Source organism: Mytilus californianus, unplaced genomic scaffold (genome assembly GCF_021869535.1).
Source record: "Mytilus californianus isolate M0D057914Y unplaced genomic scaffold, xbMytCali1.0.p SCAF_6, whole genome shotgun sequence".
Taxonomy (NCBI): domain Eukaryota; kingdom Metazoa; phylum Mollusca; class Bivalvia; order Mytilida; family Mytilidae; genus Mytilus; species Mytilus californianus.
This window is the reverse complement of record NW_026262712.1, coordinates 64893976-64909925: the sequence shown is the minus strand read 5'-3', so window position 1 is coordinate 64909925 and position 15950 is coordinate 64893976. Positions and strand designations below refer to the sequence as shown.

At 33.1% G+C, this 15950-nt stretch overlaps 1 protein-coding gene across 6 annotated transcripts in view; it reads right to left on the bottom strand.

Annotated features, from left to right (window-relative positions):
- The window catches only part of LOC127705489 (uncharacterized), a 74764-nt gene extending 66411 nt beyond the window's left edge, over positions 1-8353 (bottom strand). For 5 of the 6 annotated variants that reach the window (XM_052209809.1, XM_052209811.1, XM_052209814.1 and 2 more), the window contains exons 1-2: positions 8262-8352; positions 8054-8130 (exon numbers count right to left, since the gene is read on the bottom strand). In XM_052209809.1, coding sequence (XP_052065769.1) covers positions 8054-8130; positions 8262-8344 — 160 coding nt within the window. In that variant the 5' untranslated portion in view covers positions 8345-8352. Of the gene's footprint in view, positions 1-8053; positions 8131-8261 lie in introns of all 6 variants that reach the window. The other variant, XM_052209807.1, reaches the window with a different exon arrangement.
- Positions 8354-15950: the final 7597 nt, after the last annotated feature.

The window sequence follows — 15950 nt, the reverse complement described above, 5'->3', positions numbered from 1 at the left end:
AGGTGAGACAAAAATCAGGATTACATTGTTTTTATTCTAAATACTTGTTTACTTATTATCTTTAAAAGAAAAAAAGAAAAAACTTTTGACACCCCCTCCTGTAAATGTAAGGAATGACAAAAAAACAACCATAATTCATCTTGTGAATATGTATATACAAACATTAAGTGTACATATCATGTACCTTACTCTGCAGTTATGCATCTGTATGCTTCAATGCTATTTCTATTTCAACACTTTCTGAGAAATGCAAAAGTATTACATAAGCAAAAGTGTGCTACTAAATTCCAAAATTATTTAGATATAAGAAGATGTGGTATGAGTGCCAATGAGACAACTCTCCATCCAAGTAAAAATTTATACCATTATAGGTCACAGTACGGTCTTCAACAGGGAGCCTTGGCTCACACTGAACAGTAAGCTATAAAGGGCCCCAAAAAATTACTGGTGTAAAACCATTCAAACGGGAAAACCAACGGTCTAATCTATTATTTGCATACATGTAAATTTTAAAAAAATTTGTTGCAATTGAAAAATGAATCAGAGCCATACTGGGTAATTTTAAAGTTAAAATAAATGGAGAACGTGTCTATGGGACACTGATGATGCCTCGCTTGCATATAACTTTATAAAGGGATATAATTAGAGAACTGTAAAAGTGATGCCACCCAAATTCGAACACGATCTGTGTTTAATGGTACATAAGCATTGTGTATCAGTTTCATAACATTTTCATTGAGGCAAACTACTAAGGGAACAGAAGCCAATTCGGACGTACGGACGTATGTAGGTACAGACAAGGGTAAAACTTAATGCCCCTCTGCTATGGCGGCGGCATAAAAATATTGCATGGTCATTACAAAGGGGATAACGGTATATATACAATGTATATGAATAATAATTTGCCAGCATCAATCTCTTATTTGATGGTAGCAAAAAAATAACTCTACTAGCAAGCTAACTAATTCACAAATCAGCAGCCATTTAAATCTGATATTGGTGCTTATTGACACTGTATAAATACCAAATTGTTATGTTCAACAAAATTGGCTACAAAATGTAGGTATTTTTATCTGATGAAAGATCAGACTTCTACACTTTCATATTAATGTACAGAAAGCTTGTAAAAATGTTCAGATAATAATCAACATTCCTAATCAATTATCACCTTTGTAAATTTACTTCTGAATGGTCCTTAGTAATCAACTACTCAAATATACTGACACTTGTTTAAAATTACTAACAAACTTTTCTTCTGAAAAGGAGAGACTTGTACAATAGTCAGTAATATTGGTTTACTCTCCTATTCAATGGTTAATTGACAAAAACTACAGTCATTTTTATGGAGACCTACTAAGTTCAACATTTTTATAATATAAAAGTTTTTGTGTCAATTTAAATTATTCACAAATACAATTTAAACCTCAGTAACCTGTACATACTAATGTATGGTTGAATTTTGATGACAAAAATTTTTAAATGGCTTTATAAAAATATGGACTTAAGTTATGTCATGAATAAATTAAATTAAGATGAACAAATTGCATCAAAAGATACCAAAACAGTCAGGCAAGACTAGGTCAAAATAAAAACAAAACACTTGATAAACCAATTTAAGAGATAAAAGTTTTAATCCTTTTTCATCACTCTGTAATAAGACTGAAAAGATAGATGAAATGCAGAACAATACAAATATTTTGGTCATAAAAATAAGGAATTAAACTAGAGGCTCTCTAGAGCCTGTGTCGCTCACCTGACTCTACTTTGGTTTTAGAAATCATGTAAAGATAGATAAAAATCATAACAGATACCCAAATAATGATTGAGGCCAAATTTTGATTAATATTGGTCCCTTTATTTAATAAAATATCCTGGTGGCCATCTTGAACAGTAAATCGGCAACAAAGTAGAGACACTTGGTCACCTCTTCATAAGGAACATTCATGCCATGTTTGGTTTCATTCCATTCAGTGGTACTCTAAAAGAAGACATTTGTATGTATTTCCCATAGGGTCCTATGTTAAAAAAAGCCCCCCGCAGGCGGCCGTCTTGGATGATGGATCGGCTACAAAGTAACAACACTTGGTCAGCACCTCATAAGGAACATTCATGCCATGTTTGGTTTCATTCCATTCAGTGGTTCTCTAAAAGAAGACATTTGTATGTATTTCCCATAGGGTCCTATGTTAAACTAAGTCCCCCGCTGGCGGCCATCTTGGATGATGGACCGACTGCAAAGTAACAACACTTGGTCAGCATCTCATAAGAAACATTCATGCCATGTTTGGTTCCATTCCATTCAGTGGTTCTCTAAAAGAAGACATTTGTATGTATTTCCCATAGGGTCCTATGTTAAACTAAGTCCCCCGCTGGCGGCCATCTTGGATGATGGATCGGCTACAAAGTAACAACACTTGGTCAGCACCTCATAAGGAACATTCATGCCATGTTTGGTTTCATTCCATTCAGTGATCTCTAAAAGAAGTCATTTGTATGCATTTCCCATAGGGTCCTATGTTAAACTAAGTCCCCCGCTGGCGGCCATCTTGGATGATGGATCGGCTACAAAGTAACAACACTTGGTGAGCACCTCGTAAGGAACATTCATGCCATGTTTGGTTTCATTCCATTCAGTGGTTTTCTAAAAGAAGACATTTGTATGTATTTCCCATAGGGTCCTATGTTAAATTAAGTCCCCCGCTGGCGGCTATTTTGGATGATGAACCGACTGCAAAGTAACAACACTTGGTCAGCATCTCATAAGGAACATTCATGCCATGTTTGGTTCCATTCCATTCAGTGGTTCTCTAAAAGAAGACATTTTTATGTATTTCCCATAGGGTCCTATGTTAAACTAAGTCCCCCGCTGGCGGCCATCTTGGATGATGGATCGGCTACAAAGTAACAACACTTGGTCAGCACCTCATAAGGAACATTCATGCCATGTTTGGTTTCATTCCATTCAGTGGTTCTCTAAAAGAAGTCATTTGTATGCATTTCCCATAGGGTCCTATGTTAAACTAAGTCCCCCGCTGGCGGCCATCTTGGATGATGGATCGGCTACAAAGTAACAACACTTGGTCAGCACCTCATAAGGAACATTCATGCCATGTTTGGTTTCATTCCATTCAGTGGTTCTCTAGAAGAAGTTCAAAATGTAAAAAGTTAACGCCGACGACGGACGACGCCGGACGACGGACGCCAAGTGATGAGAAAAGCTCACTTGGCCCTTCAGGCCAGGTGAGCTAAAAAAGAGACCCCACAAAAACTATGGCAGATTAAAGGTCATCTCAAACAACACCAACAGTCAGTGTAATTTACAAAGCTGTTCATGACCTATAACTAATAAGTATAAAATGTACATGTAATTAATCAGTACATCATACATGAAAATCCTGATAAACACTGCACTATGTTTGGTCCAATATGTTCCTTAATATGGGGTCAATAGAAAAAAGGTTCTGAAAAAGCAGAAGTTTCTGTAGCACAGGGCCAGTCATGACAGTTTCATTATCTTTCATACTTTTCCCATTTTTGTATTACATAAATTGAAAGGGGTATCAATAAATGTAAAAGGTTATCAGAAGACAGATACATAAGTTTGTAGATGTGAAATATTATTCAGTTTTGGAGTCACCTTGAAAATAAGAACTATCATCCTCCACCCCTAAAAAAAAATCGACATTTCGAATCTCCTATTGAAATATGTGTGATCTTTTTTAATTGTTATATTATAGGAAGTCATATGATTGGCAATGAGACAACTATCCACCAGAGACCAAATGACATAGAAGTTAACAACTATGTGTCAGTTTACAGCCTTCAACAATGATCAAAACCCATACTGCATAGTAAGTTATAAAAGACCCGAAATTACAAACTTAAAACAATTCAAACAAGTAAACTAACAGCCCGACAATAAACAAAATACAAATATGACATACAGCAACAGACGACAACCACTGAATTACAGGCTCCTGACTTGGGATAGGCACTTACACAATATATATATACTACATGAATAATCATCTTTTAATGTACATTTAAATGTAATGCTATGACCAAATAGTCTTTGTCTGCATTAATAAAGCTAATGTATAAAAATATATTCATATGTTCTTTTTCTTTACAAGTTTAAATAAATGATAAATAAAAAAATCTTTTTGTAACTTATACATGTATAATCATGATAATTGAGTATACATCTTAATAAATTGCTTGACATGAAAATAAATAGGATCTAAAGAATGTTCACCTCACTGCACTGTTTTGTTTGTGCTCTCAAAGGTTACAGAAATGGCCTGGAAAATATAGTTATCAAGCAAGTCAGACGTTAGTGCTTTGAATGCATTCCGTGCAATCTACTCCCAAAAATCAAATTTCCCAACAACATTCCTACAAAGATATCTATTGATTTTTAGAAAGTTATTAAGGCTATTTTAACTGTAATCACAATAAATTTTTATCTAAAGATTAAATTCTGATCAGGGTAGGGTAAATCCATAAACTATTATAAAAACACTTGAAATGTCAAAATAGGTCATAAATACATAAATTCAATCCTCTTTTATTGTAATCCAATTATAAATGAATCAATCTGTGTTGATACTTATTATTTAGATATATTAAATACAATGTATATAGCTGACATTGCAAAATAAGCTGATGTCAGTCCTAAGAAACTAATAAAATTTGTTCAATATGCATCTGTATTGTATCTGCACTTGAACATTTCACATATTCAATTAAAGCATCTGGTATATATATTAGTTTAATTTCAAAGGGATTTCCTGTACTTAGCTATGCGATCGCAATACTGGTACATTTGTATACATACATGTATATACCAGTATTGTGTACAATACAGAAATGATAATGTTGTACCAGTAACATGCAGTATTGTATTCCAGAATTGTTCCAGTATTGTGGTTTTTGCCCAGTACCACCCCATCAGTATTGTCTACTATACTGGTATACATGCAGTCTTTTAATTTTTTTTTACAGTACTGGAACACAATTTTTATTCCAGTATTGTATTATGTATACCAGTATTGCACTAAGGAACAAACCTACCTATGGACAGCTGATGTTTAAGGGTTCTATTGTTACTGAGAAAAAAAAGTTCCTTACATCTGTCTGATAGGTCAAACAAATTTTGATTCAATCAGACAAGCCTTTGTAGGTGACTGTTCCATGTATGACCAGATCTATGACATAAATTATCACATGTATAGCAACAATCATACTATATTCCTCAAGCACAGTTGGCTTAGGACATTTAGAGATTGTCTGACTCAGGAATCACACTGAGACGAGTCCATGAAGCCTGGACTCAAAATTTTCAAAACTAGTGAGTCCAAAGATGCATGAAGATTGTAAAATTTTTACAAATGTATCAACTAAGTAATCTAAAGCAAAAGATTAAAAATAATCAAATTTTGATGCCATTTCCTTGCTCTTAATGCTGTGATGGAGACTGAAATAATAACTTATGTAGCAATAAAATTTGTTTCTTCTCACTGTTAGTCTTGCCAAGGCGAAAGTTATCGGGTCCCTGGACTCGCATTCAAAAATCCTTAGTGAGAAATACGCTGACTGAATGCCTGACATAGCTAACTGAGTAAATGCTATTTTCAATAATAGGGAAGACCTTTGTCTATAATGATACATGCAAGTCAAAATCTAATTGATCTGCAAGATTATGATTGCAAAAAATATGATGTATAACCTTTATCAATCACCTGGAAAAAAGGTACATCTTTCTTGATAAAAGGCTTAATTTGTCATATTGTAGGTCAAATTACCTAAATGGTATGTACATGTAAAGCTGGTATTTGTGTTGTTATTTGTTAAATGACCCAATAAAAAATATTTACAATTTAAAATATTTTATTTCTAACATATTTAACATGTTTAATGTCATATTTACATTCTGAACACATCATCTATAATAATATGAAATCATTACAAGTCAATGTGACCTCTGGAGCCTTCAAGGCACTTCACATTAAATAGATATGTACAGATTTAGGAAGGGTTTTACAGAACAATAATTCGGATCAGTTTGCCTTATGGTTAATTGGTCCTTCAGCCATTGTCAGTTGACTGATGAAGAATGGTTTCATACATGTATCTTAAATTTTCTTTGTTTGCATCTAGATATTACAGATTTGGTATTTCCTGACCAACTTTTATAAAAATTAGGAGATGTGGTATGATTGCCAATAAGACAACTAATCCACCCAGGTTCAAATGAAGTGGATAGAAGGGTTGGATCTTGTCTCATTATTTTATGTCATTCTGATATATACAAGTATAACCATGGTAACATATTTGCATGTCTCACTCACTGGTACATGTACATTGCACTCAAAAATATTTGAACCACATTGAAATTGTGTTTATGGGGACTACATCAATGTACATGTAAGTAAATATTTTAACCACATTGAAATTGTGTTTTAGGGGACTAAGTAAATTGAGGTTCTACGTTGAATTTGTGTTTAAGGGGACTAAGTAAATTGAGGTATTACTTTGAATTTGTGTTTTAGGGGACTAAGTAAATTGAGGTATTACTTTGAATTTGTGTTTTAGGGGACTAAGTAAATTGAGGTATTACACTGAATTTGTGTTTTAGGGGACTAAGTAGTTTGAGGTACCAATTGAATCAGAAATTGTGAAAGTTGTGCATTTGAATTTTTGTATTTATTATTATTTAATGGTTGTAAACAGACATTCTACAGTTAAGCATTTGAACATTTGTGATTGTAGATTACAATGATTTCAAATATATTACTATCTTATTTTACATATACATCATTTGAATGATTTTTTTTAAATGAAATACATTGAATGAAACCATTCAAAAACAAATGTTGAAAATCTCATTAAATTTGGAAAAAAAATTGTTTGAGACTAAAGAAAACCATTCTCATAACAAAGTTATAATATATACATGAATTTTACAAGCTACAATGTAAGTAATCACAGAGGCATAATATAAAATATCTAAACAAAAAAAATTAATGTACAAATAAATGTAGTAGTAGTTTCTCAGGGTAGACCTACAATTATTACTGAGGGACATTAATGAAAACAGGTTAATCTCGTAATACACATTACTACCAAATACCAAAATTTAATTGTGAAAGAAAGTTTTTGGAGTTAAACTATGCAAAGTAAACTTGAATTTTACAATTAACTATGATGACAATTTGTGAATCAACAAGTAAGTTTCAGTTTAATGTTGAGTTCACTTGGAAATGCAGATGCAGTTTTTTTTTCTAAAATTTTGGTAAATGGAATTTTCAAGATCGCTAAGATCTCACAGACACTCAGTTAGTTTGATTTGTTTCATGCGTTGGTAATGATGCTGATTGATGATATTTAAAATTACAACCTTTTCTAATATAACATATTTTTCAATAGATTCCCAATAACATTTATAATTACAATTAGACCAAAATTACAATATTGTTTGTTTGTCCTGGCAAGCATAACGAAAATAGAGCTACATGTACATACATATATATGGTTAGTGCATAGATTTTTACAAGTCCCACTCCTAATTAATGTTGTTGTGCTTGGGGACACCCTTTCTCAAAATTACTGGATCAGTACCTGAAGTGCATGTATCACAATTCAATCATGTCAATTGGGGATCACTAGGTCCTTCATAGGTTTCTTCATAGACTGGGACTTCACTTACCAATATCCGAACAGTTAAGATTTTCTGGTCCCTGAGCGAGAACTCTTTAACAACTAATATTTTTCATTACATTTGATTTATAATCATTTATAGTAGATTTGAAGACATTAAATCAACCATTAAAATAATCATTTAAGGCTAGACTACCTATATCATTATATATGGTAATATGTCATGTTTTAAGATTTGCAAGTCTGCAAATTCTTGGTTTGACAAGTTGATGAGTAAACATCCCAACTTTGACACAGTGTGATTCATTACTTATAAATGGGAATCTCCCGCCATTTCTCTACAAAAACGTGCATGTTAGGTATTAAATTTAGTTTATTATCTTTGAATATTTACCTTGAATTTGTCTATGACCCGTTTTGACTGGCTGTCCCGTTCTCGGATGAAGCCATGATGTCGTCTGAATTCGGTCACTGTCAACATAAACAAAACAACAGGTGTGAAAAACTTTGAGGAAGGTATTTAAAACAATAAAATGACGCGATTGTTGAATAAAATGTCAGATTGAAACGATTAACATTGACATTCTTCACAGAAAACTTACTCAACAAAGAAAACTCTTCCGTCTCTTGTAACACCTATGCTCAGGTGTGCTGGGAGTCGCTCCCGAAGTAGATCAGCCGCCATGTTTGAAAAGTTGGAAAATACCTTTTGGCTGTTCCGGTGACCTCCCGCTAACTTTCATGAGATAAAAATAGTGAGGATGCAAAAGGAAAATTGTATGACATATACTATACGATAAGATAAGATAAGAAATTAAGAGTGTAAAAAACAATAAAACGCAAGTTTTTTTGATATTATTGAGCTTTTATCCAAATGCATAACTTTTGTCAGAGGTTCATTCTGATCTGTATATAAAAACGGTAAATACATTCTTGGGGTAAAAAAAAATATTGTACAAATATTATTGGAGTCACAGAGATTGAAGTTTTGATAATATCAATCAGATGTTATTGCATTGGCATGTCCTTGAAAATTCACTTTAACAAATTAAAAAGTTAAATCTGGACTTACTAATTTTAAAAACATAAGTATAAAGACAAATTTGAAATTTTCTAAAAAGTCACATAAAACAAAATTTTCTAAAATACTGGAACAGTGTTAAAGATTCTTCAATTCATACAAGATTGATCGATTGATTGATTGATTGGTGCTTAACGCCACGTTCAGCTGACTATTGACTATTTCTTTGCGGTCATTTTTAATTGGTGACGGAAGCCGAATTGCCCGGAGAGAAGTAGTTGGACTACTTAGACCACCGAAAACTCAAAACATGTTTTACATTCGAGTTAATTTTTTAATTTTTGAATTATCCTAATATAAAAAATCGAGATAAACGACCCATGATTTTCAGATTCAGATTCAGTAATCAAAGTCTCCGCATCGATATGAAAGGAAGACTGATCGGAACATGGAAAACTAATATTCAAGTGAAAGTTTATGTACCATTAACTCGATCGGTAGAGAGTTGTTCATTTTGTTGTCCTTTATACTCACATAAGAGAAATACATTTCTAGGTGATACATTCGGGATATTCTCTAGCTTGAAAAAATGAAGTGAAATAAATGAAGTTATACATATAAGACAATTGGTTTATGTATCTGTTATGGCCAATGAAGACCACCTGTCATGTTATCTTATTTTTTTAGACTATTTAGATTCAATTGTATAGCATGATAGATAATTGAACGAGGAAGTCAACTGGTTAATACAATTATCTACATTTATCTGACAGGGCATGAATCTCAGGTATGAATAATTCAAAGTTGTATGAACATTTTATAGATATTAAACCAAGTTAGAGTTATCTCTCTTTACACGACCGAGTTCAATTTGTTTGCATTTGGATATTTTCTGTGAAGGATGTGTCACGTGGGATGTGTAAGAGTGTGCGAATCAGTTTTAATTCTTTTTCTGATTATATGCTTATAATGAGCCGTTTGACATGGTTTAATAAACAGTTTATAAACTAACAGAAGGGCTGGATTTAGGGAGGGGTCTTCATTTCTTTGTCAATATATATCATTCTATATTCTGTACTTTTATTGCACATTTTTCTCTGTTTATCATAGAAAAAAAGAAAGAATAAACAATTGCCTACTGCATACAGAACAGCAACATTTTAAGCCATTCCTGATTTGTGACTATGTTAAACGCATTTATCCCATCGAACTTGAAATAAAGGATACCGCAGATATAATAAATAAATATAGGAAGATGTGGTATGAGTGCCAATGAGACAACTCTCCATCCAAGTTACAATTTATAAAAGTAAACCATTATAGGTCAAGGTACGGCCTTCAACACGGAGCATTGGCTCACACCGAACAGCAAGCTATAAAGGGCCCCAAACAATTACTAGTGTAAAACCATTCAAACGGAAAAACCAACAGTCTAATCTATATAAAAGTTTGCCTCATATCTAGAAATTGACAATGAGGGTCGGTTGAGAACAAAAACATACGACACAAGAGATGATTTCAGCTTTCCTTTTGCGAACTTAATATTTCTATGTAGCAACACTCCATCAGTCCAGCATATGGAGTATATACCTCCTAGTCGATATAATATTCAAGTGCTTGTTTTCCTATCATGATTTCCTTGATAGAGGGTAGCTGCTTAAAAGGAAGACATTAAACCAAGTGTTCCTAGTGGTAAAACTGAAGTAATCCCTTTATGATTTGGTTGACCGCTATGGAATTCTTGTGTCACAGATGACCCCAGATTTGTTCTAATAGTCGAAGCTACAATATCGTCCTTTTTCCATGATTTTGACATCACCGAAGTAGACATCACAGAATAATGTGACTGTACTTACCATGCACGAAGCCATATGTGGAGCAGGATCTGCTTAACCTACCGGAGCACACGAGATTGACTAGTTTTTGTGGGGTTTGTGTTGCTTTATGTTATTTCTTTTTAAACTTCGTGCAAATCTGCTGAGTCAATCCATTTTCAACTAATCTTTACAATTTGTTCTTATTTTGTGCTGTTTACATCACTGTCTCGGGATATAGGGGAGGTTTGAGGGCTAACAAACATCATTTATCACCCGCCACATTGCGTATGTTCCAATTACAAACCAGGAGCCTGTAATTCAGTTGTAATTGTTGCTTGCTGTCTGTTTGTGTTGATTGTTTTTTTCACAAATCAGGCCTTTTTTTTTGTGTGAATTGTTTCACATTTTGTTATGTCGGTATTTTTATAGTTTACTATACGACATGGGGTTTTATGTAAGTTGTTCTTGTTTCGTACTTATCTGAAGAGTTAAGACATGAAGAACATACAAAAAATCCACAAACAACATAAAAAAAAAAAACGCTCGTGGTGTAAAGTGGTTTTTGCGGCTGTCAAGGGGGGTAAAGACAGTAGGAAATTACATCTTTAAAAAATTGAATGGTAGACACCGCCTTGTAATTTTGTACTGCTCTGAATAAAATAAACTTTAGATCAGAACATCGTAAAATAATAATGTTAAATTTAAGCTTTAATTCGACACTTAAGTTTGGTCATTTAAAATTTTCGACAGTTGAGTTCTCTAATGTTAAAAATAGAACAACATGAAGAACGACAATGTTAGAAAACGTACATGGTCCGTTACAATTCCATTACACCTATCAAAATACTGAATTTTTTCAGATCATTATCCTAACTTGATGACAAAACTAATGCGAAATGATATATTGTATCATATTTGTACAATATTCAAACATAACACTTAAAATTGCTAAAGATAATGAGAACGCGTACAACACGTGTTTTTGAAATAGGTACGCTTGAGACCGAAAGTTTGGAAAGCCAAAAATGTAAAACGTCGGAGCGCACAAAACCAAAATGACATAAACTGATCAGTCAAAACCGTTGAAGTGAAATTCAACTTTGTCTGAGGGAGTTTCAACCTTAGCTTTAGCACTATTACATAATTCTACAAAATACAAAATAAGTCAAAATATTATTATAAGTATGTCAATAGCGAATCACATGCTACTAGGCAAATGACATTTCACGGTAATCACCTTCCACAAGCAGCGTTACTAGCCCATCGTAGTGAAAACGCGTTTCGCAATATGTCAATTCGTAATTTTCCACTGGAATTTTCACCTAAATGAAGAATTTTTAATATATGACATATATACATGAACATCAATGATATCATCAAATTCGTCTCGAGTGTACCTAAAGAGTTTATTTCCAGTAACATGACAATGTGTGAACACTTAAAATTCTTCTTTTGGAAAAGCAACCAGTTGAAATTACGAATAGGCTTATATTGCTTATATGAGTTTCAGTTTTTTTTAATTAAAGCATCCAAATAGAATATCATTATTTATAAACTGAAACGCATTTTGCTAGCATCCGTTAATTAATCACAACTATGCTGCATTTGTATGCATCTGTCCTAAGTCAGGAACCTGTTGTTTGGTGGTTGTCGTTTGTTGATATGTTTCATAAGTCTTAGTGTTTGACATTTCTCGTTTTTTATATAGATTATACAGCTGGTTTTCCTGTTTGAATTGTTTTACACTAGTCATTTTGGAGCCCTTTATAGCTTGCTGTTCGGTGTGAGCCATGGCTCCGTGTTGAAGGCCGTACTTTGACCTATAATTGTTTACTTTTTACACATTGTGACTTGGATGGAGAGTTGTCTCATTGGCACTCAGACCACATCTTCTTATTTATAATCATTTTGTTTATAACTTTTTCACTGCAAAAACGGCTAGAACTCATACCTCATAATTTAGGTTGATACAAACCATTCGACGAGGGAAACAGGTAAAATTAGGGAAAGGAGATGTTGTATGATTGCTAATGAGACAACTTTCCACCAGAGACCATGGACGAGTAGGTAAACAACTATAGACCAACAACAACAAACTTACAAAAGGCCCTGGCATGACAAAATGGGAAACAGTTCAACAGAGGAAGTTAATGGCCTAATGTATGATGAGTAAATTCCCTATCACTTTTATAACGAGTACATTTCAAGTGCTGAATTATTTTTCAATTATAAAGCATACATGTTCACACTTGTTTCAAATTTTCGAAACGAAAATCATAAGTTCCTTAACTAGCAAAGACAGTTTTCATTTGGGTAGTTTTAATCTATATATTTGATGTATTTGAAAGGTACCCCTTTTGAGGGAACAGGGACTCCCAAAGTTTTATCCAAATGGGATCACACTGGACCAAATGCATATTTATTTTTTAGAAAAATGGTATACCTGTAGATCACTTTTTGATAACGTTTCAACTTTGCTATGGGTGAAATTTTCATCCAAAGTGTAAAAAAGTAGTCTATAGTTTGTAAACGTTACCTATCTGAAACTTAAATCCAAAAGGGTTTAGCTCTGAAATTTGCTGGAAATGGTTCTGTAGGCATATTCTAAACAGTCTTCAAAATATCAGAACTAGTGATCAACTTCTAAAGAAAATCTGTTGGTTTCAATTATATTCAATGGAAAATACATTCTTTTCGTCTTTAATTCGTTTGGCTATACAGTATTGTATGTGTCATGAAATAGAGTTCATTGATGATATAAGTTCCAAATGGTAGAAATATTACAGTCATTTGTTCTTAACGGAATAAAGAGTATAGAACAGTTGTTCCAATAGAAACATATATTATAACAGAGTTTCCAGACTATCTTTTGTGCATATATTGAAAAGTATGTGCATATATAAACATATGTTCACATCAGGCAGCTACGGCGCTCTATAATCTTCTGTTAGGGGGAACACATATATACGTTGACATATATACTCCACCCAGTTTTAATCCTGATCGTTTTAGTTGTCCATTACATATCTACATGAGAACGATGAAAAATGTTACTCTGATGGACAAGATTTACTATACATATTAATGTAAGTGTACATATTAATGTAAGTGTACATATTAATGTAAGTGTACATATTTCTATCAGTTTTATTTAATGTATTTGTGCCGTTTACCAACAATCTCATTAGGAAAATCAAAGACGTATTTCTGACGTAAACAGAAGCTAATCTCCTCTTGTTTCATCCATGGATTGTCAAGTTTCATTTGTTCAGTTGTATCCACAGTAACCTCTTCCACTTCCGGTGCTTGCTCGATCTTGTTGTCATCTTTACTACCACATAGAAACTTCCACAGACAGCAGCACATGCAACATAACACGAAAAAGCCTCCGAAACCAGCAGACAACCCAATGATGACAACTAAGGATAGTTTGCTGTCAGATTCCTTCAAATATAAATATAACTTTAGTAACAAAGTAATATCTGCTTTCAAGAAAACAAGCATTTTATTATATAGATATAAGATGTGGCATGAGTGCCAATGAGACAACTCTCCATCCAAGTCACAACTTGTAAAAAGTAAACCATTATAGGCCAAAGTACGGCCTTCAACACGGAGCCTTGATTATTATCATGTCTTTTCCTACTGAGATGACGAGGAGATTTTTTCATTCAATATTAATACCAGACACAGGATTTAGTGCCTTGAAAATTTTCAAGTATACTATTAGGTCAATGTTCATAAGAAATTTTATCAGCCGTTTAAAAGTAATGGCAAAGCTCCGGTGAATGATGACATAGTCAACGAATACATTAAAAGCAAACCAGTTTTTATCTAAATACATGAAATTGTTAAACTTGTTTTTAATTCAGGTATAATACCTGAATCATGGCTAATTGGTGTAATAAAACCGTAGTTTGTTAATAAAGGAGATATTATAATAACCTTTATAATTATGGGGCAATTTGTCTCACTTCAAATTTAGGAAAAAAATCTACAGCAAGTAAATGCACGATTTAATGAATTATTTGACGAAATAGGGATTATAACAGATGTACAGGGATGATTTCGTCAAGGCTACTCTGTTCAAGACAGTATGTTCATCATGCATGCTCTTATTGCAATACGTAAGTTCTTAATACAATATGTCACCTTTAAAATTACAATACACATAATTATGTACATACCTGAACAATATGCACTGTAGTAGTTGTAGCAGAAACTGTAAAATACATATACAAATGTTATTCCTTATGCTCTTTCTTTGGGTATGTATATTCCCCAACTCGTTCGTTATGCTCGTGTTTGCATATACTGATGTTTTTTTTTCATTCAGAAGTGTACTTATAGACATTTTAGCCTACCAGAATATATGGTTTATCTATTAGTTAAAAGTAGGCTGTTAGTAAAGGCGAGTACTCTCACATCGGTATTTTGTATCTTTTATCTCTTTATACGATAATTATACGATTAGTTTTTTTCTCAATGGTTGACTATTTATAATGGACACCTTTAGAAATTTGGTAAAGGTTCCAACTTCTCAAATAAAAAAAAAAAACAAAGTAAAATTATAATGAAAAATCGAAAAGCAACGTTCCTTCCTTCATTAGATCCCATCATTTTTCTCTTATAAAATGCATTTAAAAGCTTACAACGGTCTTCATTCAACTTAAGAATTTATTATAATCTAAAAATGTTCTTTTGTTTTTAACATTACTGCCATGTATAGACTCGGGGCGATTTAGAGCTCGATATATTGTATAGATATCTGTCTTTCATTTCTTTTAAGTTATTTGTGTCGTTGGGTTGTTGGCTTGTCTCATTGACATGTATCCCAAATTTCCTATTATTTATACCGAAATAATTCAATGTAATCAAAAAGGCATTATGAGCCACATACTTATTGCGTTAAATTGGCAGAGAGTTGTATCATTAGCCTTATTTTTTTTTAAATCGGATTTCAGTAGCTATATAGGTCACGGAGCGGCCTTTAACAGTGAGCAAAACACGAGTTATGTTATCCGGACTTTTGACAATTTTGATTACCTTCACAAAGTACATCATATAACTTTGACTTTATATGAGACATAAACTCATATGAAGTTGTCATACGGACGTAGTTTTGGTCTTGACTGGCGCAATCCAATGCCGAAGGACTCATACAGTTAGGCTCTTGAGTTGCCGTTACCCATGGAGCCCAAGATACTACTTCCCCATCCAGCCATTTATGAACCTGGTTTGCTGTGTCCCAAACCATACCGATCCACATTTGTTCGCCTGGTCTGAAAGAATATTAATTTTTATATCAGATTTTGTAATGGCTATATCACATGGAATGAAAGTGAGAGAAGATAACAGGGGTATTCGAAAATCATAAGTACAATAAAAACAGACAACACCATGACAAAAAGAAAAAAGAGAAGAAAAGACTAACAACAATTACAAAATATTAA